Source organism: Topomyia yanbarensis, chromosome 2 (genome assembly GCF_030247195.1).
Source record: "Topomyia yanbarensis strain Yona2022 chromosome 2, ASM3024719v1, whole genome shotgun sequence".
NCBI lineage: Eukaryota > Metazoa > Arthropoda > Insecta > Diptera > Culicidae > Topomyia > Topomyia yanbarensis.
The window spans coordinates 253,041,355-253,068,067 of record NC_080671.1 but is presented as its reverse complement, the minus strand read 5'-3'; the positions used below and the strand labels follow the sequence as shown (position 1 = coordinate 253,068,067).

Sequence of the window (26,713 nt, the reverse complement as noted above, 5' to 3'; positions counted from 1 at the left end):
TTACGTTTGATTTCATTTTTCTGCTCCTCCAATACAGCTTTTATTGGGGAATCAGTCAAAATTTGAGTCGAGCATGGCATTTAATTCATAAAATATCGGAATCAACTTTTTTATAAAAAATTCCGACTATTAATGATTCTTTTCTTATTTCTATTTGGTAATAATTTAAAATTATTTTTACTACTTATTTCTCGTGTATATTTCCTTATAATCATCAATATTAGAATAATATCAAATTTTGCTTTGAAAAAGGTTGGCATTTCACAAATATCAAAGTGAGTGCACATTACTCTACACTAAATTTACAACTCGGCCAACCAGCCCCGCACAGAACTCGGCCAACCTACCCCAATGTAAATTTTCGAGAACAATCACGATTTACACAACAAATATAAGGTTACACTGGTAACCGTTATACCATTTTGTTGGGGTTTGAATACCTTTCCAGCAGTAGCAAGTTATTGGAAATCAGATGTAAATTGATTAGCGTTACACATATTATTTTTTAGAAACATAAACTTACTCACCGGTGCCGAAATATGCGTGCTCCTGTACAAACGACACCACCAAAACATCTGAAATCACTTCGGTACATTGATGACCTAATACCCCACCAAAATCACTATAGATGTCGCTACTGCGCATAATAGTCTTTTCATAAAAGTCACTCAGCCAACCAGCCCATTCGGCCAACCAGCCCCGGTTACCCCTAATGTTTGTCTGCTGTCCTGAAGGTGCCATTGTGTTGTCGAAGCGATGTCATCGTTTTCGTATAGGGATATCAAACAATCGAGCTGAACCGTAAAGCAAAACATTATGGCCAAAATCGCGGGTCTGAAAGATGTATGGTCCGGATCTGAACAAATTCAATAAATGCATCTGAAAGGGTAATGAAAATTTGGTTTTAAACAGATTCCGGGACAGAATCTTTATGTTGCCAAAGATCACAAATTTCCAAGAAGTATAAAATTGTTGTTGCAGGCAAGTTCGCCGGAATAAGTATATGATCTGTCAGTAAATTTGCAGTTATGGCCGTTAGAGTACGATTTTCATCACTACCTACAATATGAACCGAGCTATACATCTATGATCTAGTGATTATTTAGGTCCATCCTAAGTTTATGCAAGATTTGGCGAGTAGCTACTACAGTAAGAATGCGCAATAGCAGTACCGGGATAATGACGTCAACGTCCTTGAGAATAGGATTAAATCCCCAAACTGCCCGGAATTCCATCCAATCCAAATCTATACACTCTATAAATATAGAAAATTGAAACATAGCTAAGGATGTTAATTCAATGACCAGATACTGGAAAAAGCAGCCCAAAGCACAAATTTTCATTCGAGACAAATAAAAACCACAAAAACCCACAAAGCATAGTGGTTCCATTCCTTAAGAGAAGGGGTCATAAATATGTGCAATGCAAATGTCGCTACTAAACTATATTTCTTTAGTAAATGTTGGGTAGCTGAATCCGAATTTCACATTAAAAATTGATTGCATCCACCTAACAGTGTGATAAGGCCTTTCTTATTACACTAATCATTCATATTCAATTAACATTACTTTTTGCTCTAACATTTTTAGTACATTTTTTATGTTGTTCGTGATTACAATAACAAGCTCACGACGAAATTTCAAATTAATTGTGAATCCCTAAAAATTTTTAAGAATGCAACGTGTTCTAGCCACCGTAAAAATAAAGCTTTTCGCATAAATAAAAAAAATATCCTCATTTTTAATTTTAAAATAGAGCAACAGTTCATGAGTTCAAATTTATTTGTGAATTGGAACTACGGATATGGTATGAATCGCAACGGACTTTCTCGAAAAATCCGCGTTCGAGATCATCGTTGTGGTACGAAGTAGAGTGAGACGTACATCGAATATTCTATTCTGGCATGTGTTTCAAAAGGTAGCGTCCAATAAATTTATATAACTCAAGTTGTAATGATCCGATCGAAAAGAAATTTTGTGAAAATAATAATTAAGCTATATAATTTCAAGTTCTGAAGTATTAATAAATAATATAGTTTTAAAATGTGAAATGAATTTTTTCGTCTTGTACTAACTCGTCAAACATATACAACATCTTAGAATCTCCAGGCATTCTGGGCGCAGACATACGCAGCTGAAGCCTAGTTTAAAAGGAACTGAATAGTCTGAAGATCACTTTAAAGAAAAATTCGCTAGGGATGTCGAAGGAAAAAGTTAGTTAAAGCCAAATTCAAAATTTTTAGTTAAATTCTTCGAATACATAATCATCTTTCTGCTCTCCATATCCACCTAAACCCGATAATTATCGTTCAATATACAGCTATTAGTAACATTGCCTGATAAAAATACTAATATTGATAACTACAGTTCGACAAAAAAAATAAAATAACTGTTTTACAATCGAACCTTTACCAGAAATCTCCCTGATAATGAAGGTTTAACATAACTGAATGTTTTAAGCCGTTAGCCCCCCCTAATGGAAAAGGCTGCGCACGCCTATGAGTATCTTCGATGAGTTTTACAAACGTTAAACAGCGCATAATTTGATAAAATAATTTTGACGGTATATCGTCCAAGAAGTATTTATGGTGAATTTTCTCAGGTTAATATTCATGACTACAATAAAGTCTCTACAAATACGCTAAAGACACAAACTCTGTTGCTATTTTCTGAAAAATTAATTCTGCATAATTTTAAAACTTCAAAAATTACGGTTTCGGAATTATGCCGTTTGGACAGTATGATCGATTTTCACCAAACCCCAACCAAATCGAATTTCTCACTACGCCGCTGATTTCAAATAAGTAGAAACAAAGTCGTTCTACACTCGTTCACAAGAAACTTTTTCGAATGCTGAATATCTTTTATAGTACATTGAAACCCCGATTTTATCAACCAAATATGAACATATGTTTGATGGGCTCTAGCAGACGAACAAGGCTGAATTCGAGTAAATCCTTTCTTGAGGATGTTTTCCTTATCATGAAGATGGAAATATGCAAAAATGAAAAATTCATCATAATCAGAAATAGTTATCAGACTACATCAAGGGACGGGAAGAATATTTTAACAGCTTCAATATAATATAAAGAAAAAAAAAAATGCCCGATTTAGTCAATGTCCCCATTTTGTCATACGCCATGAGACTGATAAAAATGGGTCTTTATTGTATGGATTATTCACTGTGTTTCACATTAATAGGTACATTTCATTTTTGGAGATTTTTTATTGCATCGAACTACAACAATTTTTAGGTAGTTTTCAAGGGGTTCTTTTATAGACTTCTTCCAAAATTTGGCGAACCTATTCCAATTCGTATACCAATTAATTGGTATACTTAAGGGTTTATATGTTGCAGATAGAGAAAATACTGAAATTTTCAGCTTTTTTCCTACACAATATTACGAAAGCTTATTAAACAATTTTTCCTAATAAGTTTGTGAAAATTATAAACTATTTGAAATTTTTTAATAGTTTTATTTTTTATTTAACCGTAATTTTTTTAATAAATAGTAACCATCGCTTCACAACGTAGTCTATTTTTCTCGTCTCGTCGTAGTCTCGAATTGCTGAACTGAAAATTATGGAATAGAAATTAATTTTTAGTATTCTTTACAGATTTAACTCGCCGCGCAGATAGCTCTGAATTAGACCCGCTGGTGCCCTAAGACGATTTCGCTAGATTTTCAGAGCACTGTGCACCCAGTGCATTAACGCAAGTAACGGAAGGTTATCGAAAAGATTCGAGAAAATGAAAATGAAATTTGAGTAAAGTATAAACTTCAAATCGATTAAAAAAAATCGATTTTTTTGGCTCAGTACAATAACCCTTTCAGGAAAATTCAGTTTTCCCACCACAATTTAGATATTTTATTAACAGAGCATTAACAATAATTCGTTGGTATGTCTATTTTATGGGCCATTTTTTCGCTTTCCCTTTGATTTGGTTTGAGATTTCTGGCACTGATGTTGTCCTATGCTGATTTGAGCGATTCTCTGAGTCCTGCCACTATCCCATGTAGTCAGCCAACCAGCCCATTCGGCCAACCAGCCCCGGTTACCCCTAATGTTTGTCTGCTGTCCTGAAGGTGCCATTGTGTTGTCGAAGCGATGTCATCGTTTTCGTATAGGGCTATCAAACAATCGAGCTGAACCGTAAAGCAAAACATTATGGCCAAAATCGCGGGTCTGAAAGATGTATGGTCCGGATCTGAACAAATTCAATAAATGCATCTGAAAGGGTAATGAAAATTTGGTTTTAAACAGATTCCGGGACAGAATCTTTATGTTGCCAAAGATCACAAATTTCCAAGAAGTATAAAATTGTTGTTGCAGGCAAGTTCGCCGGAATAAGTATATGATCTGTCAGTAAATTTGCAGTTATGGCCGTTAGAGTACGATTTTCATCACTACCTACAATATGAACCGAGCTATACATCTATGATCTAGTGATTATTTAGGTCCATCCTAAGTTTATGCAAGATTTGGCGAGTAGCTACTACAGTAAGAATGCGCAATAGCAGTACCGGGATAATGACGTCAACGTCCTTGAGAATAGGATTAAATCCCCAAACTGCCCGGAATTCCATCCAATCCAAATCTATACACTCTATAAATATAGAAAATTGAAACATAGCTAAGGATGTTAATTCAATGACCAGATACTGGAAAAAGCAGCCCAAAGCACAAATTTTCATTCGAGACAAATAAAAACCACAAAAACCCACAAAGCATAGTGGTTCCATTCCTTAAGAGAAGGGGTCATAAATATGTGCAATGCAAATGTCGCTACTAAACTATATTTCTTTAGTAAATGTTGGGTAGCTGAATCCGAATTTCACATTAAAAATTGATTGCATCCACCTAACAGTGTGATATGGCCTTTCTTATTACACTAATCATTCATATTCAATTAACATTACTTTTTGCTCTAACATTTTTAGTACATTTTTTATGTTGTTCGTGATTACAATAACAAGGTCACGACGAAATTTCAAATTAATTGTGATTCCCTAAAAATTTTTAAGAATGCAACGTGTTCTAGCCACCGTAAAAATAAAGCTTTTCGCATAAATAAAAAAATATCCTCATTTTTAATTTTAAAATAGAGCAACAGTTTATGAGTTCAAATTTATTTGTGAATTGGAACTACGGATATGGTATGAATCGCAACGGACTTTCTCGAAAAATCCGCGTTCGAGATCATCGTTGTGGTACGAAGTAGAGTGAGACGTACATCGAATATTCTATTCTGGCATGTGTTTCAAAAGGTAGCGTCCAATAAATTTATATAACTCAAGTTGTAATGATCCGATCGAAAAGAAATTTTGTGAAAATAATAATTAAGCTATATAATTTCAAGTTCTGAAGTATTAATAAATAATATAGTTTTAAAATGTGAAATGAATTTTTTCGTCTTGTACTAACTCGTCAAACATATACATCTTAGAATCTCCAGGCATTCTGGGCGCAGACATACGCAGCTGAAGCCTAGTTTAAAAGGAACTGAATAGTCTGAAGATCACTTTAAAGAAAAATTCGCTAGGGATGTCGAAGGAAAAAGTTAGTTAAAGCCAAATTCAAAATTTTTAGTTAAATTCTTCGAATACATAATCATCTTTCTGCTCTCCATATCCACCTAAACCCGATAATTATCGTTCAATATACAGCTATTAGTAACATTGCCTGATAAAAATACTAATATTGATAACTACAGTTCGACAAAAAAAATAAAATAACTGTTTTACAATCGAACCTTTACCAGAAATCTCCCTGATAATGAAGGTTTAACATAACTGAATGTTTTAAGCCGTTAGCCCCCCCTAATGGAAAAGGCTGCGCACGTATGAGTATCTTCGATGAGTTTTACAAACGTTAAACAGCGCATAATTTGATAAAATAATTTTGACGGTATATCGTCCAAGAAGTATTTATGGTGAATTTTCTCAGGTTAATATTCATGACTACAATAAAGTCTCTACAAATACGCTAAAGACACAAACTCTGTTGCTATTTTCTGAAAAATTAATTCTGCATAATTTTAAAACTTCAAAAATTACGGTTTCGGAATTATGCCGTTTGGACAGTATGATCGATTTTCACCAAACCCCAACCAAATCGAATTTCTCACTACGCCGCTGATTTCAAATAAGTAGAAACAAAGTCGTTCTACACTCGTTCACAAGAAACTTTTTCGAATGCTGAATATCTTTTATAGTACATTGAAACCCCGATTTTATCAACCAAATATGAACATATGTTTGATGGGCTCTAGCAGACGAACAAGGCTGAATTCGAGTAAATCCTTTCTTGAGGATGTTTTCCTTATCATGAAGATGGAAATATGCAAAAATGAAAAATTCATCATAATCAGAAATAGTTATCAGACTACATCAAGGGACGGGAAGAATATTTTAACAGCTTCAATATAATATAAAGAAAAAAAAAAATGCCCGATTTAGTCAATGTCCCCATTTTGTCATACGCCATGAGACTGATAAAAATGGGTCTTTATTGTATGGATTATTCACTGTGTTTCACATTAATAGGTACATTTCATTTTTGGAGATTTTTTATTGCATCGAACTACAACAATTTTTAGGTAGTTTTCAAGGGGTTCTTTTATAGACTTCTTCCAAAATTTGGCGAACCTATTCCAATTCGTATACCAATTAATTGGTATACTTAAGGGTTTATATGTTGCAGATAGAGAAAATACTGAAATTTTCAGCTTTTTTCCTACACAATATTACGAAAGCTTATTAAACAATTTTTCCTAATAAGTTTGTGAAAATTATAAACTATTTGAAATTTTTTAATAGTTTTATTTTTTATTTAACCGTAATTTTTTTAATAAATAGTAACCATCGCTTCACAACGTAGTCTATTTTTCTCGTCTCGTCGTAGTCTCGAATTGCTGAACTGAAAATTATGGAATAGAAATTAATTTTTAGTATTCTTTACAGATTTAACTCGCCGCGCAGATAGCTCTGAATTAGACCCGCTGGTGCCCTAAGACGATTTCGCTAGATTTTCAGAGCACTGTGCACCCAGTGCATTAACGCAAGTAACGGAAGGTTATCGAAAAGATTCGAGAAAATGAAAATGAAATTTGAGTAAAGTATAAACTTCAAATCGATTAAAAAAAATCGATTTTTTTGGCTCAGTACAATAACCCTTTCAGGAAAATTCAGTTTTCCCACCACAATTTAGATATTTTATTAACAGAGCATTAACAATAATTCGTTGGTATGTCTATTTTATGGGCCATTTTTTCGCTTTCCCTTTGGTTTGGTTTGAGATTTCTGGCACTGATGTTGTCCTATGCTGATTTGAGCGATTCTCTGAGTCCTGCCACTATCCCATGTAGTATGTGTATTCAAAACCACCGCGAAGCATCAAGTTCTAAATGTTCTCAAACGATATAATATCCGAAGAGAGTGATAAGAGTTATAAGAAATGTCTCATCACACTGTTAGGTGGATTAAGAACGTTTTGCCTTTCTCATATAAAGAAAGGCTATGCAATCACTGTAAAAATCGACTTTTTAACGGAGGCCCGGAGGGCGAGTGTCATACACCACTCGATTCAGTTCGTCGAGATCGGCAAATGTCTGTGTGTGTGTGTCATTTAAACTCACACAATTTTCTCAGAGATGGCTAAACCGATTTTCGCAAACTTAGTTTCATCTGAAAGGTATAACGCTCCCATAAGCTGCTATTGAATTTTTAGTTGATCCGACTTCCGGTTCCGGAGTTACGGGTTGAAGAGTGCGGTCACACAGCAAATTCCCATATAAACTGGTACCACCATAATGTTCAAATGATGGAAAACATATTAAAATTGATGTAACATTACTCTAGTTTGCGGGTCTGGATCACTTATGATCAATCAAAGCAGCTTTGACCACATTGGCCACCTATGACAGTTCATGACGCCCCCGGGTAACCCGCCAAGTTCCTAAGCTAATATCACACCCATTCCACAACGAATTCTCTACCGATTTTTACGAACTTAATTTCAAATGAAAGATACAGTAATGCCATTGACTGCTGCTGAATTTCATTCTATTCTGACTCTTGCTTCCGGAGTTACAGGGGTGTTAGTAAGGATACACTGGAATTTCCCATATAAATCGGTACAATCGTAATACCTCAGAGGCTAAAAACTATTGAAATGGTCACCAAATTACTTCTAATCGCAGATCTAGATAACTGATTGCTAATCAAACATTCTTTGAATATATTGTCCACTATCGACGATTCCGGAAGTCCGGAATTCCGGGCATATTCTACAATTAAAGTCACATCGGTTCTTCGGTGATGACTGAACCGATTTTCTCAAACCAAGTCTCAAATGGAAGGCAAAATATGCAGTTGAGTATTGCGTCGCTGCCCCTAGACCCCCCCCCCACCGGCTTGCCCTTACACCTCCCTCCTTCATCATTCCCCTCCCCTTGGACCACCCTCACGCCCGCATTTCCTTCATCCACCCCGTATACCGAAATAAGATGAAGGATTTCTGACGCATCCTCCACTCCCACTCTATTAACCCCCCATTCCCTCCACTTTCAAACCCATTCCCCCTATATTTCAAAATATAATCACATGAAGATAACATTGAACTCATGCTGATTAGGCTAATTAAATATTATTCTTGTGCCTTTCTCATATAGAAAGGTTATGCAATTGCTCCAAAAACCGACTTTCCAACCGAGGCCCGGAGGGCCGAGTCTCATATAACATTCGACTCAGTTCGACGAAATCGCAAAATATCTGTGTGTATGTATATGTGTATGTGTATGTGTGTATGTATGTGTGTGTATGTGCGGATTTGTTAACAAAATGTCCACATCGGTTACTCGGAGATGGCTGAACCGATTTTTACAAACTAAGATTCAAATGAAAGGTATAATATTCCCATAGGTTGCTATTGAATTTCATTTTCAACCGACATCTTGTTCCGAATTACGGGTTGAAGAGTATTATTACAAAACAAAATTTGTTGATTTTTCCAAATCGGTTTCTCGGAATTTTCTGAACCGATTTTGACAAACTTAATTTTAAATGAAAGGTCCATCAGCTGCTGTTGAATTTTGTGTGGATCCGAGTTCTGGTTCCTGAATTACAGGGTGATACGTACGATCACGCAGCAAATCCCGATTCTAACGAATTCTGCGATGAATGTAAAAAGGTGATTTTTTTCCAAAATGTAAACACAACTGTTGAATTTGTAGATCTAGGTCCCCAACAGTCATTCAAAGTCTCTTTGGCCACACTGGCCACCATCGACGGATCCGGAAGCATCCAAAGTCAGAATAACGGTTATATTGGTTTCTCGAAAATGGCTAGATTTGCTCAACTTAGTCTCAAATGAAAGGTGTTGCGTCCCCAGAAACTGATATTAAATTCCATCTCCATCCGACTTCCAGCACCGGAGTTACGGGTTGTGGAGGTCGATCACATAGAAAACTCCGATTCAAACCGATACCGCGATGAATGCAAAAAGGTGCTCTTATATATACTTACCAATTGTAATAAGAATGAAAGACATTTCCATAAAGTTATATTGTACGAACCAGCTATTAAATCATAGTTTGGAGAAATGAGAAAGGCACAATTGCACCTCTAGGTGGATTAAAACAGGTTTTTCAGTTCAATATTACCGTGGCTGTTTTTTCTTCTTCAAAATTTTAGAACTCGAATAATGATTTATTTTCCTGTATATAGTTGTCATGTGATGTACAATAATAAAATGTAATATATGCATTTAAAAGCTTTTAATGAATATAAACAACGCACACTTTCTCGTGATTCATGATTGAGAAAGGCACAATTGCACCGCTAGGTGGATTAAAATAGGTTTTTATGATACAGTTCGATTACTCTATCTAAATTTTTTTGTTTTTATCTTGCGAAATCTGGTATGCTTAAATTATCACTATTAAGATAGATATAGATTTTTTGGAGTATCTTTAATAAATGAATGAATACTATTGTTATATTTATGTACTGCAATTTGTATTGCATCATTAATTGGTAAATCTGAATTTGTATTTCTTGAGCATCTCAATATTTCTCGAATAGTTGAATGTGCTCTTTCAACTTGTCCATTTGTTTCGGAATGATTCACAGGAGTTTTAAAAATTTGTATTCCTAAATTTTTTATTTGTTGCTCAATGATTTCTGATGTAAAAGTTCTCTCATTATCAATTACTATCATACTGGGTACATCCCAATCATATAACAAATCAACTAGTGGGCCTTGTATGTCAACGATTGATCTTGATTTAATTGGTTTAACTTTCAAAAATTTAGATAACTTATCAATTGATGTCAAAAATGAATTGTTTTGATTATAAAAAAAAATATCGATGTGTATAATTTCACCTGGATAATTTGGGATAGGTGTTTTTACTGGAAGATCTTTTTGTGGTTTTCGATCATATTTTTCAATTTTGCAAATCTCACAATTTTTTATAAACTGCCTAACTTTTTTATTCATTTTTGGAAAAAAACATATTTTTAATAATTGCCCAATATTTTCGACAGCATTTCTATGTGCATATGCATGAGTTTTTCTAATTTGTCGAATTTGCTCATTTTCATCAATTATATCTTCAACCATTCTTTGAGAGAATCTGGCTTTCATTCTAGTTGGATCATAGGTATTTTTATAAATTTCTTGAATTAAACCCATTACTGGTTCAGTTGTCATGATTCCGTTTAAAATATTTGGCAAAAGGAATTCTTTTAATGTCTCAGATAGAAATTCGACAGTAAAATTTCTTTCTGTAAAAGTATGCCTTTTATGTGTTCCGAAATAAGTTGTAAATGAATAATTAGAGCTAGTGCCAATTTTAAATATTAATTGATTTTTGAAAAATTGATTGGTGATTCTGTTGAAGGTGTTCGAGAGTGGACTGTAACTTGGTGACTATAGGCGAACCGACGAACTCCGCGAATTTTCCACCACGTAATTCGGAAACCGCATAGAAACACTTGCGTTTAGTTTTAATAATGTATTTCCGTCTATTCACATGATTAACTTTGTTTTAATTCACTTCACTCAAATAGGTAATCTTCGACTGCATGTCTTCACACGACGAAAGTACGATACCTTATGCCATTTATCCTCCAATACAGGTAGCATTTTTCTTCCCTTTCGCGCGCTTCGTTTGCGTTGCGTTTGTTACGCTGACGTGGCGCAGCGGTGCGTGTTGCCATATTATCTAGGCAGGCTGTGTTTAAAAGTTACACACAAAATTTTCATTCGTGACTTTTAAACGGCCCGAACATCCTCCCCCGCGAGAAGCTGGTTGTCCAATATAGGTAAAGGAGCCAGCTTGTGAATTGGGCGCTTCAAGATACCAACCCTGGTTCGGACATCGACAACACGGATCAATCCATCCGATCCTGAGTAAGTTTTTTCTACTCTTCCTAGTTTCCAATGCTGCGGTGGTAAGTTGTCGTCTCGAATGATTACCACCATTCCAGCTTTAATGTTCTCCTTTCTCTTGTTCCATTTTTGTCGTATCTGCATCTCCTGCAGATATTCTAGAGACCAGCGTTTCCAGAACTCCTCACGCAAATGCTGGACATACTGCCACCTGGAAAGCCGATTAACAGGAATTCCGTCGTAGCTTGGCTCCGGAATAGCAACTAAAGGTCTGTCGATCATGAAATGTCCCGGAGTCAAGGGTTCAAGCTCTGATGGGTCGTCGGAGGACGCATATAATGGCCGAGAATTGAGCTGAGCCTCAATCTGGCAGAGTAATGTCGAAAATTCAGACATTGTAAGTAGGCATGAATTCAAATTTCTTTTCAAGATTGCCTTCATGCTTTTAACCTCTGCCTCCCAAATTCCTCCCATGTGTGGTGCATTTGGAGGAATCATTTTCCATTCAATCTGTCGGGATTGACAGAATTCTTCTAATTTCAAACTGGTGGTTCGATCCTTGAAAAGGCGGTGCAGTTCGATTAAGTCGTTTCGGGCTCCGATAAAGTTTGTCCCGTTATCGGAAAATATTTGCTCAGGGACGCCACGACGAGAGACAAATCGCAACAATGCGGCAATAAATGCATCAGCAGACAGGTCTTCAACCAGCTCCAGGTGAATTCCCTTAGTAACCAAACACACAAATACGCTCACATATCCCTTTACAGGTGCTACCTTTCTACCAGTCTGCTTAATTAACATAGGACCTGCAAAGTCGACGCCCACCTTGGTGAAAGCGGGAGCTTTGTCGCATCTTGCTAACGGCAGGTCCCCCATGAATTGGCTTGCACACGGAGGTTTTAATTTGAAAGACCGCACGCAATTTCTTGTCAGCTTACGTACAGCAGAGCGAGCTCCCAAAATCCAAAAATGACGACGAAGCTGGGCTAGAAGAGCCGACGGTCCAATGTGTAGATTCTCACGATGTACAGCTTCAATTAATCGTTCCACAATCACATCATCCTTTGGTAAGACCCACTGATGCTTCACGCCGTACGGCAGATTTGAATGCCGAAGACGCCCGCCGACACGAATCATTCCATCGTCCATAAAAGGGTTCAACATAGAAAATCTCTTGCAGTACTCACCGGACTCAATGATGGCTGCTTCCTTACCAAAATGTTGCAATTGAACCACCCGAACAATCACCTTCAAGGAGTGGCGCATTTCAAACACAGTTGGGAACCGTTGTATGATTCGCTTTTTCTTCTCCTTTTTTTCGCGTTCCAGCAAAATCGTAAAACGCAGGCAAGGATTCGCTGGAGCTTCCTGAAGGACTCGAACTTCTGAAAAATCGGTAACGGCTCCGATTTCATTGTCGTAGAAACAATAGTGGATCGCCGCAACTCAGGTACATCGTCATCGGACAGCGGTTCTGGATCAACCACCTGATATTCTTCATTGCGCAGGAACAACGGTCCATTCCACCAAAGGTCGTTGTTCTCAAGACCATCAGCAGTTTGACCGCGTGACACTACATCGGCCGCATTATCCAGCGTGTGAACATATTTCCATTTGAATTTCATTCCTGTCGCAGTAATTTCACTAATTCGATTGCGTACAAACACTTCTAAATGGTCCGGATTCTTAGCTAGCCATGCTAGCACCACTTGACTATCCGACCATAGTGTAATGTCACGAAAAGACAGTTAGCTAGCCATGCTAGCACCACTTGACTATCCGACCATAGTGTAATGTCACGAAAAGACAGTTCTAATGCTGAAATCACTGCTCTGACCAATCTGTGCAGCAAAAGCGCAGCTAGAAGCTCCTTTCTTGGAATGGTCAACACTGTCTTCGGAATAATCTTCAACTTGGCACACAGCAACCGTACTACCGTAGCTTGACCAGACACGATTGACCTGATATACACGCAAGCCCCGTATGCCTCAATACTTGCGTCACCAAATCCATGAAGCTCGAAAGCAGCAGCTCCAGTCACTATCACATGACGAGGGATGCGAAAGCGTGTAATACCACACAATGCACTAAGAAAATAATCAAATTTCTTCTTCAAATCACCCGTGAGCTCTTCATCCCATTCCACTTCTTCTTTCCAGATATTCTTCATTAGAAGTTTGCCGACAACGATAACTGGTGCCACAAGTCCCAACGGATCAAACATTCTCGATACCAGTGAGAGCGCTTGTCGCTTGGTTACGTCCTTTTCACTCACTACTGGAAGGGAGATGTACTGGAGAACGTCCAAATCAGGGTTCCACATTAGCCCTAATGTTTTGATCACCTCACTTGTTCCGCTTTCATCAATACTGACCAGTTCGTCCCGGTCCTTTTCCGGAATACGCTCCAGCAGTACCGGATTGTTTGATGCCCATTTGTGCAAATGAAATCCACCAGCCTGAAGGAGATGAATCAACTGCACCTGAGCTTCACTTGCTTCATCCAACTTGTTGAATCCGAACAACGCGTTATCGACATAAAAACTGTTCTTCACTATATCTGCAGCTAGCGGGTACTTGGAGCTTTCGTCGATAGCCAGCTGCAAGAGTGCCCGCGTTGCTAAAAACGGGGTAGAAGCCGTGCCGTAGGTGACAGTTGTCAGCTCTAGGACGAGAAGGGGATCGGAAGGATTTTTCCTCCAGAATATACGAGATAGCGGCGTATGCCGCCGATCGACTAAGACTTGCCTGTACATTTTGGCTACATCAGTAGCCAACACATGAAGCGGAATACGGAATCGAAGTGAAATGGACTGTAAATCGCTCTGGATGATAGCACCAATCTTCATTACGTCGTTGAGCGATCGACCAGATACCTTAGCGGACGCATCGAACACTACACGACACTTAGTAGTGGTATTTGAAGGTCGCAGAACAGCATGATGTGGTAAGTACCACTTAATGGTGTCTACTGGATCCTTGTTTACATCAACTTCTTCACAGTGGCCAAGACTCTCGTACTCGTCCATAAATTCCTGGTACTGCTTCATCAAGTCCAGATACCGTAACAATTTTCGTTCCAATCCATGGAACCTTTTTAATGCCATCGACCTAGAATCTCTCAGCTTGCTGACGGACTCCTTCAGAGGCAGCTGGACTATGTATCGCCCGGACGCATCTCTACGATGGGTAACCTTAAAATGCTCCTCACACTCATCCTCATCATTGCACGATTTATCAGCACTAGCAACATCTTCGACTTCCCAAAATCGTTGAATGGACTGGCTTAAATCGTCCATCGTGATTGTATGCGAGTGAACTGCTCCATCTGATGCCGCACCATCATTATACACGCCACCAACAACCCAGCCAAATTGGGTCTCGCGCAAAATGGGTAGACCCTCAGCCAACATAATCTCACCAGGTAGCAACAACTTCAGGAACCATTCGTTACCCAAGAGCATATCCACTTTGCTAGGATGCAAGAACTTCGGGTCAGCCAATTGAACACCAACGGGAATCTCTAATGCACTGTTCATAGCCGACGTAGGGAGATCTGCAGTGACCTTGTCGGTGACAAGGCATTTGATTTTTGCGTGGAAATCAGCGTACCTTGAAGACAGATGCACCACACAATCACTAGCGGATTCTATTTTCGCGCTATTGACTCCGAACAACGTGACCTTTGAAGCATTCAGCATCAATCCCAGCAGATCAGCCGCTGAACGTGAAATCAAATTTACTTGGGAACCACTGTCCAATAATATTCTACACGGGTGGGGCTTGTAGTTTTTATCAAAAACATCCACTACCGCCGTGAGCAACAGCACTTGCTGCGAATGAGTAGCCAAGTTGTTGCATGTTGCTACTGTCGGAACCGTTGCTGATGGTGCATTCTCTTGCTCTATTACAGGTGGTTCCGGAGCCACCTTAGGTTTGTCCTCTGCGTGCAACAGGCTATGGTGCCGACGCTTGCACTTCTGGCACGATTTGTCCGACGAACAGTCGATACTTCGATGGCCTCTTCTTAGGCAGTTGAAGCAAACGTTTCTCTCACGTACCTTCACCAATCTTTGCGGAACCGGTAGAGATTTGAAATCAGCGCAGTTATTATTTGCGTGTACTTTACCGCAGAAATCGCACTTCATTTCCGTCTCGCTCGACGAAACCGTTGCATGTACCTTTTGACCCGGCGGTTTGCTAGGTGCATAAACAGATTTAACGGGAATTGTAGCCTTCTGGTAGCTGATTTCAATTCTCTCCAGAATGAAAGTCTGTTCCTTCAGGAACGCCAGCATTTTTTTTGTATTCGGGGAGCTCTCCATGATTAACCGATGACTCCCATAGATGACGAACATCAGAGTGCAACGCTGCGGCTAAAAGCTGAATCACGAAATCCTCTCCAACACCTTCGAATTGTCGTTCAAGAAATTTCAGCCCTTCGACATGTTTACTGCATTCATCCACCAGATTGCGTAGCTCCAAATGACTCTTCTTAGTCATGCGCTTAAGATTCAGCAGACCGTGAATATGGGAATCTATGGCATGATGCTTGTTCTCGTACCGCTCTTCCAGGATTTGCCACGCATGGGCATAGTTGCCCTCATTGATTGTTTTTGCATCAATAAGACCAGCTGCACTACCGACCAGAGCTTTCTCCAGATGGTATAGCTTGACAGCTGGTGGATCTGGACCTCTGTCCACGAGGTCCTTGAACATGGCCTTGAATTTTGGCCAGCTTTCGTACCGACCATCGAATGTGGGAATCGGCATGCGAAGCGGTTGGTGAATTACAACTGGTGCTTGCTGGTTATTGCCATTCCTTGTGAGCTCTGTGGTAGCAGCAGCAGCCGCCGCGGTTGCGTTGATCCTGGTGAGCTGTTCCTCCAACATAATAGAAACATTATCGTACAGGATGTCGAACTCTTCATACTGCTGGTCATGTTGTTCGTAGTCCTCGACCGCCGTTAGTTCCATTATTCGCTCGTGAACATCGTTGTAATCCTTTTGAGCTGCTTCTAATTTCCGCAGATACACCTTAACCTCAGCTTCTGTCAGCTGAGCCACTTCCTGTTCATCGGGGCATATAGTATGGAGGATACGAGTAACCTTACCTTTGGCTACGCCACGGCGGTGGACGAGCTTATCCATGTTCTCTCCGGAGACCAACTTCTCCGTCAACTTAACCTTCTTCTTTTTCTTCTTGATGCGAGGGGTCGAAAAATCTAGAGTAGACTGCCCAAGTGCAGAACTAGCTCCAAATTTCGTTGCTTCTTTATGCTTTGGATCACTTCTTTTCGACATGCCACCGTAAACACCACATCAGGTCAAGCCCTATGCTCGACGATGGTTGGGAACACAGCCAAGTCTATGCTCACGCAACCGGTAACTCAAGGGCACAGATGGTCAAATCGAAACCACGAAGAAATCCACTTTGTTTCCCAGAGCGCTCAATGCTCGCTTTTTCAACACTCACAAAAACACTATAAATGGCTACCGCACACCAGTCTTCAAGCTCATAACAAAATGGCGCTGGTACTATTCCAATATGGCGGCCATTTTCCAAACCACGTTTTGCGTAACCACTTTTCACGATACTGATTTTCTTCCGGTTCCGTAACAGTCGGAGCCGTCGGAGCACTTCACAACCTTAGATTCGGTTCGATGGACCAAAATTATGTTCGAGAGTGGACTGTAACTTGGTGACTATAGGCGAACCGACGAACTCCGCGAATTCGGAAACCGGATAGAAACACTTGCGTTTAGTTTTAATAATGTATTTCCGTCTATTCACATGATTAACTTTGTTTTAATTCACTTCACTCAAATAGGTAATCTTCGACTGCATGTCTTCACACGACGAAAGTACGATACCTTATGCCATTTATCCTCCAATACAGGTAGCATTTTTCTTCCCTTTCGCGCGCTTCGTTTGCGTTGCGTTTGTTACGCTGACGTGGCGCAGCGGTGCGTGTTGCCATATTATCTAGGCAGGCTGTGTTTAAAAGTTACACACAAAATTTTCATTCGTGACGTTTAAACGGCCCGAACAGAAGGGATATAACAATTGTCATCATTATCCGATGAATGTAACGTTGGTGTTAGAGAGTTAATTTGTGGTGAAGTTGCAGGAAGCTTTACTCTAGATAAAGCATCTGAAACAACATTTGCGCTTCCTTTTTTGTAGAACATTTCATAATCATGTTCTTCAATATAAGCCTTCCACATTTTTGGGAGATATTGCGAAAGTCAGAGGCATGTGGTCTGTATAAATTAAAATTTTTGCTCAATGAATAAAATTTCGAAGTGTATTCAATGCCCAAACTATTGCCAACATTGCTTTTTCATTAGTTGCATAATTTTCTTCTGTTTTTGAAAGTGTTCGTGAAATGAATGTAATTGGTCGCTCTCCATTATCTGTTTTTGGGATAAAACTGCTCCTAGTGCTTTATTTGAAGCATCCGTTATTAAAATAAACGGTTCATCGAAATTTGGAAAAATAAGAACATCATTTGAAGACAAAATACTTTTCAATATGTCGAAAGCTTTTGTAGCTTCATCATTAAAATTAACAGGAAAATTTCTGGATTCATTTTTTGAAATACGGCGACGGCCATCCTCCCCCCTTAATAACATTGTAAGCGGTTGTGCAAGTTTTGCATAGTTTTTTATAAATCGTCGATAATATCCTGATAAACCTAAAAACATACGAAGTTCTTTTAAATTGGTGGGCTGATGATAATTTTTAATTGCTTCAACTTTTTTGGGATTTGGCATTAATCCATTCTGGGATACAATAAATCCTAAAAATTCTACATCAGTTTTGAAGAATTGACATTTATCTGGTTGGATACGAAAATTTGATTTTCTGAGTACTTCAAAAATTGTTTTAATATTTGTAATATGTTCGTCAAGAGTTTTACCAATAATTATTATATCATCAATATATACATAACAAATTTTTCCGATGTATTCTCTGAGAACATCATCCATAACCCTTTGAAAAATACTGGGAGCATTCTTCAAACCAAATGGCATTCGAACAAATTCATATTTGCCATTATTTATTGAAAAAGCAGTTTTTTCTATATCTTTTTCTAACATTGGAATTTGATGAAAGCCTGAAGCTAAATCGAGAGTAGTAAAATATTTATTCCTACCTAGATTAGCTTAAACAGAGGAAGTATCTGGAATAGGATAACGATCACTTATTGTTTTAATGTTGAGTTTTCTAAAATCAACAACAAGACGAAATTTTTTTATATTTGAAACGTCCATTTTTTTGGAACTATCCAAATTGGAGAATTATAAGGTGATTTAGATGGTCTTATGATACCATCATCTAATAATTTTTTAATTTGTTTTTCGACTTCTGTCTTTAATGCTTGGGGGTAGGGATAAGATTTGGAATAAATGGGATTGTCATCAATAGTTCGGATCTCAGCTTTAACTCTTGTTGTGAAGGATAATTTTTCGTCCGGTGGTTGGAACAAATCCTGAAAAATAGATATTAAGTTAATCAATTTTGTTTTTTCTGTTGGAATTAAATGTTCATCTTGTATATGGATCTTGTTAACCTCTTGAAGTCGATGCTGTTATAAAGAAATAATACTATTGTTAATAATAAGCTGTTCATCTGATGTATTTATTATGGCACCTAATTCTTTTAGATTGCATCAAATGTTCTGAGTTTATCCATATGGAAGAATTTAACATTTATATTAGAATATAGTTTAAATATTGGTGCTTGGGAATATTTAGTAATTTGTATATCTCCTGCAACAGATCATACGAAGAATGGTTTATCTACATCGCGTGAGGTATTTGCAAATTTTGGATGAATGAAATTTTTGTTTGATCCTGTATCGACTAGAAATTTTAAAGGAGTTTCTTTATTACCATAATATAGAAAATATGGTAATGATGAATTTATTCTAAAAAATTCAATTCGGCTGAATTTTCATCAATTTCTGTGTTATCGTGCTCTTGATATTCAAGGCCACTGGTGTATCTCTCAAAAGAAACTCCATCATTGCAACTTTCTTCTGTTAAATATGGAATCTGTTCAAAATATTGATTTATATCAGGATCTGCATCGTAATTTTCATTTGTCTCTAGATGAAACTGTTTTGACTGATGATAATTTTGAGGTCTATTTGCATAGTTAATATGACGAGACCTAATAATTTGAAGGAGGTTTAAAATATTGTTGGGGAAATTGTTGAGGAAATTGTTGAGGTGGTTTCGGAAACATTCGTTGAGGAAATTGTTGTGATGGTTTAAAATACGTTTGTTGAGGATTTTGTTGTCTAAACTGATATCCTTGGTTAATATTTTTGGTGGCGCGAAAATTCTTGGAGGAATTTGCGGGGGTTTATAAAATTGATGTTGTGGATTTACTTTAGGTGGAATTTTTGGAGGACCTGATGAAAATGCATCAATATATTTTGGTTTGATAAGATTTTTCCTATATTCAATGTTTTGGTACGTAATGCAATAAGCATATGCGTTTGCTAAAGATTCAGGATCATGATTTTTCAAAAACTTTCCCACGTCTACATCAAGACCACGAATAAATGCGTCAATTGCCTTTCTATTATACATATCTAACATTGCACGTGTAGCTTCTGGATGTGTATATTCAGGGCAAGTTTTGATTTGTCCAGCAATAAGAGATAAAAAATTATTAATATCATCGAAGTAAACATCTAGAGGTCTACCTCTCTGTATGCAATTCATTAGTTGGTAGTCCAAGGTAGTTAAGTCCCTTTTTTCACCGTAATACGTCAAAAGGGTTTTTTTTAAATTAAATTCCAATTGATGTTGACATTTGAATTGACTAAAGCGTTGTTTGCCTCTCCTTTTATTTTTCTTCGAATGCATGTGCAAATAGCGTAAAATTTATTTTTTTGCTCAACCGTACTTTGCTCTGAGGGTTGGTAAGCTTTTACTAAATTGTCGACGTTCCTAACCCAATTGCTCAATTCATCTGATTTACCATCAAAAGTTGGTATATCTTTAATTAAATCTGGTAACCTTTCAATTACTGATGGATCGGCAATTGATCCATCAGGATTTTGGTATGTTAAAACCGGATCACTATAATCTATTTCAGCCGAAGAAGCGTTTACCGCTTCTAACGCTGATAAACGAGCCAAAATTTCCACAATTTGTGATGAATTATTTGGTACTGTCATATTTTTAATCTTTAAATTTTTGAAACTATCAATTAAACTTTCGACCTCAATTTTTAAGACACAAATGAATCACTTTTTTAATTTATCACTGTTCAATCACTTTTCCTTATTTAATTAGTATTAAACTACTAACTAGTTAAATTTTTATTGATATACAAATTGAAAATATTTAAAGATACTTACAATATACTCTTTATCATCCTAACTTCCAACTTCTATCAGGGGAAGTGCGGTTGCTGTCCTTTATCGGGGCAATCACGTCTTGGGGTCAGGCACCAGAGTGACGTTCAATCCTTCCCGTGAAGTGACGGAATTCCTTTTTTTTTTTCCGTTGCCGAGTTTTTAGCTGCCAATGGTGACTCGGGGCGTCCTTCTTCACAGCTGCTAGATGCGGTCAGATGGAACTTGTTTTCAATTTTTTTTTTCACTGCACTGTAACGTCGTGACTAAGAAAACTTTTCACTCTGGTCCCTATTCGGGCGCCAGTTAAAAACTTAATATATTATTTTAAATTTAAAAAAAACTTTTTATTCACTATACTACAATCATAACTAGCTTATTTGATGGTCTGACTGGGACTGAACAATAATGTTCCCTATCGGCCTATATATAACCTCAGCCAGGCGATGTAACCTGCTGCGCTTCTCAGAACACCTGTTGTTGTTACTGTTTTCCTTAGAACGCGCATGTTGTCGTCTAGCCCTGCTTCCAGTTAATTATCACATGTTGTCGTCTGGGAACGATGCGTGTGAACCAGCTAACTTCAGATATTCGCGAACATAAAGGCAGCAACTACGATGATGACACGCAAATGTTCAATAGCGAGATAGAAGTGAACATCCCCCCCTCCCAAAACATAGTTGGTGAGGAAAAAAATATTTCCTCGCCTCGTAAACAGGTTTCCACGTGCAATGGCTAACCGCTTGCGCGAGATCTGCCGGACAACCATTTAAACTCGTTATATCATTTCTATTGTTTACATAAGGAAATATATAAAAGACCCACGGGGGCCGTTATTATTAAATGATAAGTTCTTGTTATTATTAAATGATAAGTTTTTGAATTGCACAAATTTTGAATTTCTGTATTAGGTAAGTGCACACTGTGCACTCTATACTTTGTACTGTGCTACACAAAAAATATTTCAATTTGTCTGAGAACTATTCATCCGAGAAGGCAGTTTTTGTTTCACGTCATTTTAACGGTGACCGGAGCTGGTTGGCCGAAGGGGCAGGTTGACCGAGTGCCTTTTATGAAAAGGCTACTATGCGCAGTAGCGACATCTATAGTGATTTTTGTGGGTTATTAGGTTACCAATGTACCGACGTAATTTCAAGTGTTTTGGTGTTGTCGTTTGTACAGGAGCACGTTTATTCTTTTATCGGCGCTGGTGAGTAAATTTCTGTTTCTGAAAAATAATATGTGTAACGCGAATCAATTTACATCCGATTTCCAATAATTTTGTACTGCTGGAAAGGGTATTCAAAACCCAACAAAACGGTTACCAGTGTAACCTTATATTTATTTGTGTAAATCGTGATTGTTCTCAAAAATATACATTGTGGTAGTTTGGCCGAGTTCTGTGCGGGGCAGGTTGGACGAGTTGTAAATTTAGTGTATAGTAATGTGCACTTTGATATTTGTGAAATGCCAACCTTTTTCAAAGCAAAATTTGATATTATGCTAATATTGATGATTATTAAGGAAAAATATACACGAGAAATAAGTAATAAAAATAATTTAAAATGATTACCAAATAGAAATAAGAGATTAGAATCACTAAAAGTCGGAAATTGTTTATAAAGTTTATATAAGTTGACTCCTGAGGAGTTTCTGACATGATTTGTCACAGATCGACCCAACCCCGAGCAAAACTCGTCCATTAGCATAGAATCTGCTGCAGATGTAAGCCACTCTAAAGACGTCAGACCTCTTCCAAAGGCGAGCGCACGATCTGATTCGAAGAAGTGGCAAGGTCGTAAACGCCGATTGACTCAAATTTTAACAGATTCCCCAATAAAAGCTGTATTGGAGGAGCAGAAAAATGAAATCGAACGTAACCGCACGCTGGTGGAGGAAAAAAGCTGGTACAAAGTTGACTAAGACTGCCAAAACTACGTTCAAACAGGTTAAAAAGTAAAGAGTGGATTTTATTTATACGAAAAAAACGATGGTTTTTGAATTGAAAGTTTTCCACTGATAAATTTGACGTGTTTTACTTATTTTACCGAACTCGGCCAACCTACCCCAGCCATGGGCTTGATTGGCCGATTTTTCTTTCCACATTTGTTTGTTAATAACTTTTTCCCTGATTTTTTTCATGAACGTAAAAAATTACATATGTGCTTATTTTTATTGACGCTTCATTTCACTATTACGAGGAATTCGTTCCGTACTAATAAACTGTTATCCGTAAATCCGTGATATCTGCAACAAACGTGTAAAAGAAATTTCTTTTAAAAGTGAACGGGTCAAAAAGTGGTAAAACGAGCCAATAAATTGGGATAAGTGTTTCGATTTCATGTCTTCAGTATGTGACAGTCTTGCGTTCTGTTTTTGCTCGTCATGGAATAAAATGAGAAAGATAATCTTAAATAAGAGAGAAAAGAGAGGAAAAAAAATCAACCAATCGAAATCGATTCAAGATCACTCTTAGATCTTTTCTATTCTCCCAACACGAGTGCTTTCGGAATTGCGCTCTGATTTTCTCATTTCGTCTTCGTTATCCGTACAACTTTGATGCGTTAGGTGCAACAGTTTTAAATGAAACTTTTCGTTCTCCTGATTAGCAAATGCGTGTAAAGTTTCGTGAGACGGGCTTTTGGATATTTTTCTACTCATTCCAATTTAGCGTCTTCTACATCTTGTAAACGTGTAGTCTAGAATGCGTAGTATTTTTAAGCAGCCCTAAATACTTTGAATCCTTGAATATTCATTTTTGTAACTAGAGAAATTTCTAACTTGGATTTTTTTTCGCTAAGAACTTTTCATAATTACGTTCAGTTTCCAGTAAATATCTCAAGTCATCAGAATTAATACATTTATGCAATAATTTTAAGCCCCTCCCGAAACAAAATCCTAGCTACGGGCCTGAATACATTTTATAATAATGCCTGACTTGCAGCTAAACTTTGGAAAATTAATGAAAATGTACTGAATGGCCCTCGGACATAACCCACGGAACATCCGTATAGATCCAAAACCGACCATCTGACCAGACCGCCACATATAGCCTCGGAAACTTGAAGGAAGTAATAATCATTTGCAGATAATTCAGTTGAAACGGTTGATAATATACGACACGTTTTACCCGGTAATTTTGGTTTGTATACGTACGTCAGAATTGCATAAAAACAGTGAAATGAAATCGCTATTTTTTACAAAAGTGACGTTAGCTAAAATTTACAAGGTTTTTGCCATAAATTGAAAATTTAAGCAATTGGCTATTATCTACGATGGATTGTACACATTTTGTACAGAACAGATAGTTGAAGCATTATTCGTGCTTTTGAAAACATCACGAAACACAAAAATTGGTTTCCTGAAAAATATTCCTATTGGCGCTAACGTCAGAATTGCATAAAAGGGCAGAACAAGCCTGTATCTCTCGTGCTCTCTATGTATCTAATGCAACAAATTTGTTGCTGTTGTATAGTGAGAGAGTGAAAAAAGTGTTGCATGCTCCGTATATCATTCGTTTTGGCGCAACAATCTTCTCAAATTAACACCCTGCAAATAACTAATCAGGTTAGTGGTCGCCGAACACTTTTTCACGAACCCATGCTGCCATGCAATTATAGTGTGCATAAATTTGGAAATAGCGACTGCATCACTAAGTGGATCCAAAAGGTTTTCGGTTTTACAGAATGTGAAATTTCTATGAAGTCATTCTAAATAAAGCTCATTTTCTATTTATTTTTTTCTTCGTAGATCCATGATGATGGAAATGATGAACGATACATAACAGCCAACGATAGTATTCGTACCAATGATTCTGGGTCGATAAATAACGTACTAAAGCAATTTAAAGCAGGTACCAACACATCGATTATTTCAATCCATTATAGTAGTATTAAAGTAGTTAGATAATCATCATAAGTTACTATTAAAACTTGCTAAAATCCGGTTTAATCTTCCTAGCAGTGAGACGAGCCATTTTTATGTCACTACTTGTTTGCAAAACTTATATGATGCAGAGGAGCACCTTGATACATGGGGCATGTTTATAAAGTCAAAATTAAGTTTATTCGGAAGTTTCCTACGGACCCACCTGTATCAGAACATCCTAATAGCTGCGCAAACACCCCTCAAAATGCATGTCGTTTTATATCCTCTCAAATGCACGTCATATTTCAAATCATGTGCATCTACGTAATGCAGGATTCATCGGGTAGCGTGAAATAGGTTTCCTGGGGCAAATTTATGCACTCTGATTTTGAGCGGGGTAATTTGTATTTGTATTTGTCATATATACACCAACAGGCAATTCAAAGCCCCAATGATGTCTTAATGCTAAACTTATTGCTAACAGTCAAATCGTTAAAATTTTTGATAAAAATAATAACAATACATAAAAAAAATCGAGGGTTGTGTACAAGACACGACCACCAACATTCAAAATGCGACATGACTAGCGAACACCATGTGCACCATCATCGCATCAATATAGCATTATTTTTCAGGGCACACACGCATTACGCTGTTACTTTTAATGTTATTGTTCACTGTTAAAGACATAGAATTGAACATTAACAAGCACAAATTTAAGACATGCTAATAGAAGGGATTTTTGCATCATGTGTGAATATTTGTTTATATTACAATTCACTGGTAAAGGTATAGAATTAACAAACGCTAACTTAATACACATTAATAAAAGGAATTTTCTAATTGAATTCTTTTTCCATTATGTATTCGTCCTAATAAGGACGGTTTGCTGATAACTCCCAAATTCTTTGCCGCCGATTATCACCATTTGCAAGGGAGTTTGTGAGACACTACCAAACGGGATTCATGGGTTCCCGCACCACCATGGACCAAATATTCGCGATTCGGCAGGTTCCGGAGGAGTGCCTCAAATACAATGTGCCACACATTATTTGTTCATCGACTTCAAATCGGCATATGACACAATCGATCGAGATCAGCTATGGCAGATAATGCACGAGTACGGTTTTCCGCATAAGCTCATCGCATCAATATAGCATTATTTTTCAGGGCACACACGCATTACGTTGTTATTTTTATGTTATTGTTCACTGTTAAAGACATAGAACTGATTATTAACAAGCACAAATTTAAGACATGCAAATAAAAGGGATTTTTGCATCATGTGTGAATATTTGTTTATATTATAAGTCACTGGTAAAGGTATAGAATTAACAAGCGGGTTTTGATTAACAGTGTAAAACTGGAGCATCGTGTTAGTTTTTTTGTTAGCTTATTTTACGTTTTTTAAAGTGTTATTCTCGACATACTGTTTCCGTTCAACATTAATCGTTCCCGGAAATACCCGTATTCCTGCAAGGCATTGGAGTTTGTACCGTATTTGTTATCGTTTTCTGCGATTTATCGCTGTTTTATCCGGTCAGTTTGGATTGTTTTTGGTGCCACATCGACCGCTAGCACCAGCCACTGCCACTTGTTTCGTCGTTCTGTGAAGTGCGTATCTGTCATATCTTCTGGTTTGCGAACGCAACACAAAACAAATATGGATAAAAAACAATGTGGTGAGTGTCATCACGAAATCAATGATTTGGAACCAGTGCGCTGTGGCCTTTGTGAAATCCCTTTCCACGTCAGCCAAAATTGCTGTGGTTTCAATCCTCGCTCTTGTAAGGATGTTTTTGCCCAAGGCAAGGCCGTATTTATTTGTATAAGATGCAGGCACGAGCTAAATGGCAGAAGCATTCGTGAGTACATTACTGATCAAAATCGAAACAATATATCTCCAAGTGCAAGCACCGATGATATCAGTAAACAGATACAACAACTATCTGGTATTGTCGAAGTGCTAGGCAAAAAAGTGGACTGTATTGCAAACTCAAATCAAACACCAAAACCCTCCGTTTCCCGTGAAATGAGAACACCAATGTGGCCAGGATCGAGTTCAAAGCGTCGT

At 37.6% G+C, this 26,713-nt stretch overlaps 2 protein-coding genes across 2 annotated transcripts in view; both read left to right on the top strand.

The window, feature by feature from the left end:
• Window positions 1-25,767, top strand: part of LOC131678444 (inaD-like protein) — a 1,280,364-nt gene extending 1,254,597 nt beyond the window's left edge. Inside the window, exons 7-8 of the mRNA XM_058958609.1 lie at window positions 24,523-24,625; window positions 25,520-25,767. Of these exons, the coding sequence (XP_058814592.1) occupies window positions 24,523-24,625; window positions 25,520-25,752 (336 nt within the window). The 3' untranslated portion in view covers window positions 25,753-25,767. The remainder of the gene's footprint in view (window positions 1-24,522; window positions 24,626-25,519) is intronic.
• Window positions 7,377-26,713, top strand: part of LOC131678440 (uncharacterized) — a 33,927-nt gene continuing 14,590 nt past the window's right edge. Inside the window, exon 1 of the mRNA XM_058958598.1 lies at window positions 7,377-9,845. The gene's annotated coding sequence lies outside the window, so the exon portion shown is untranslated. The remainder of the gene's footprint in view (window positions 9,846-26,713) is intronic.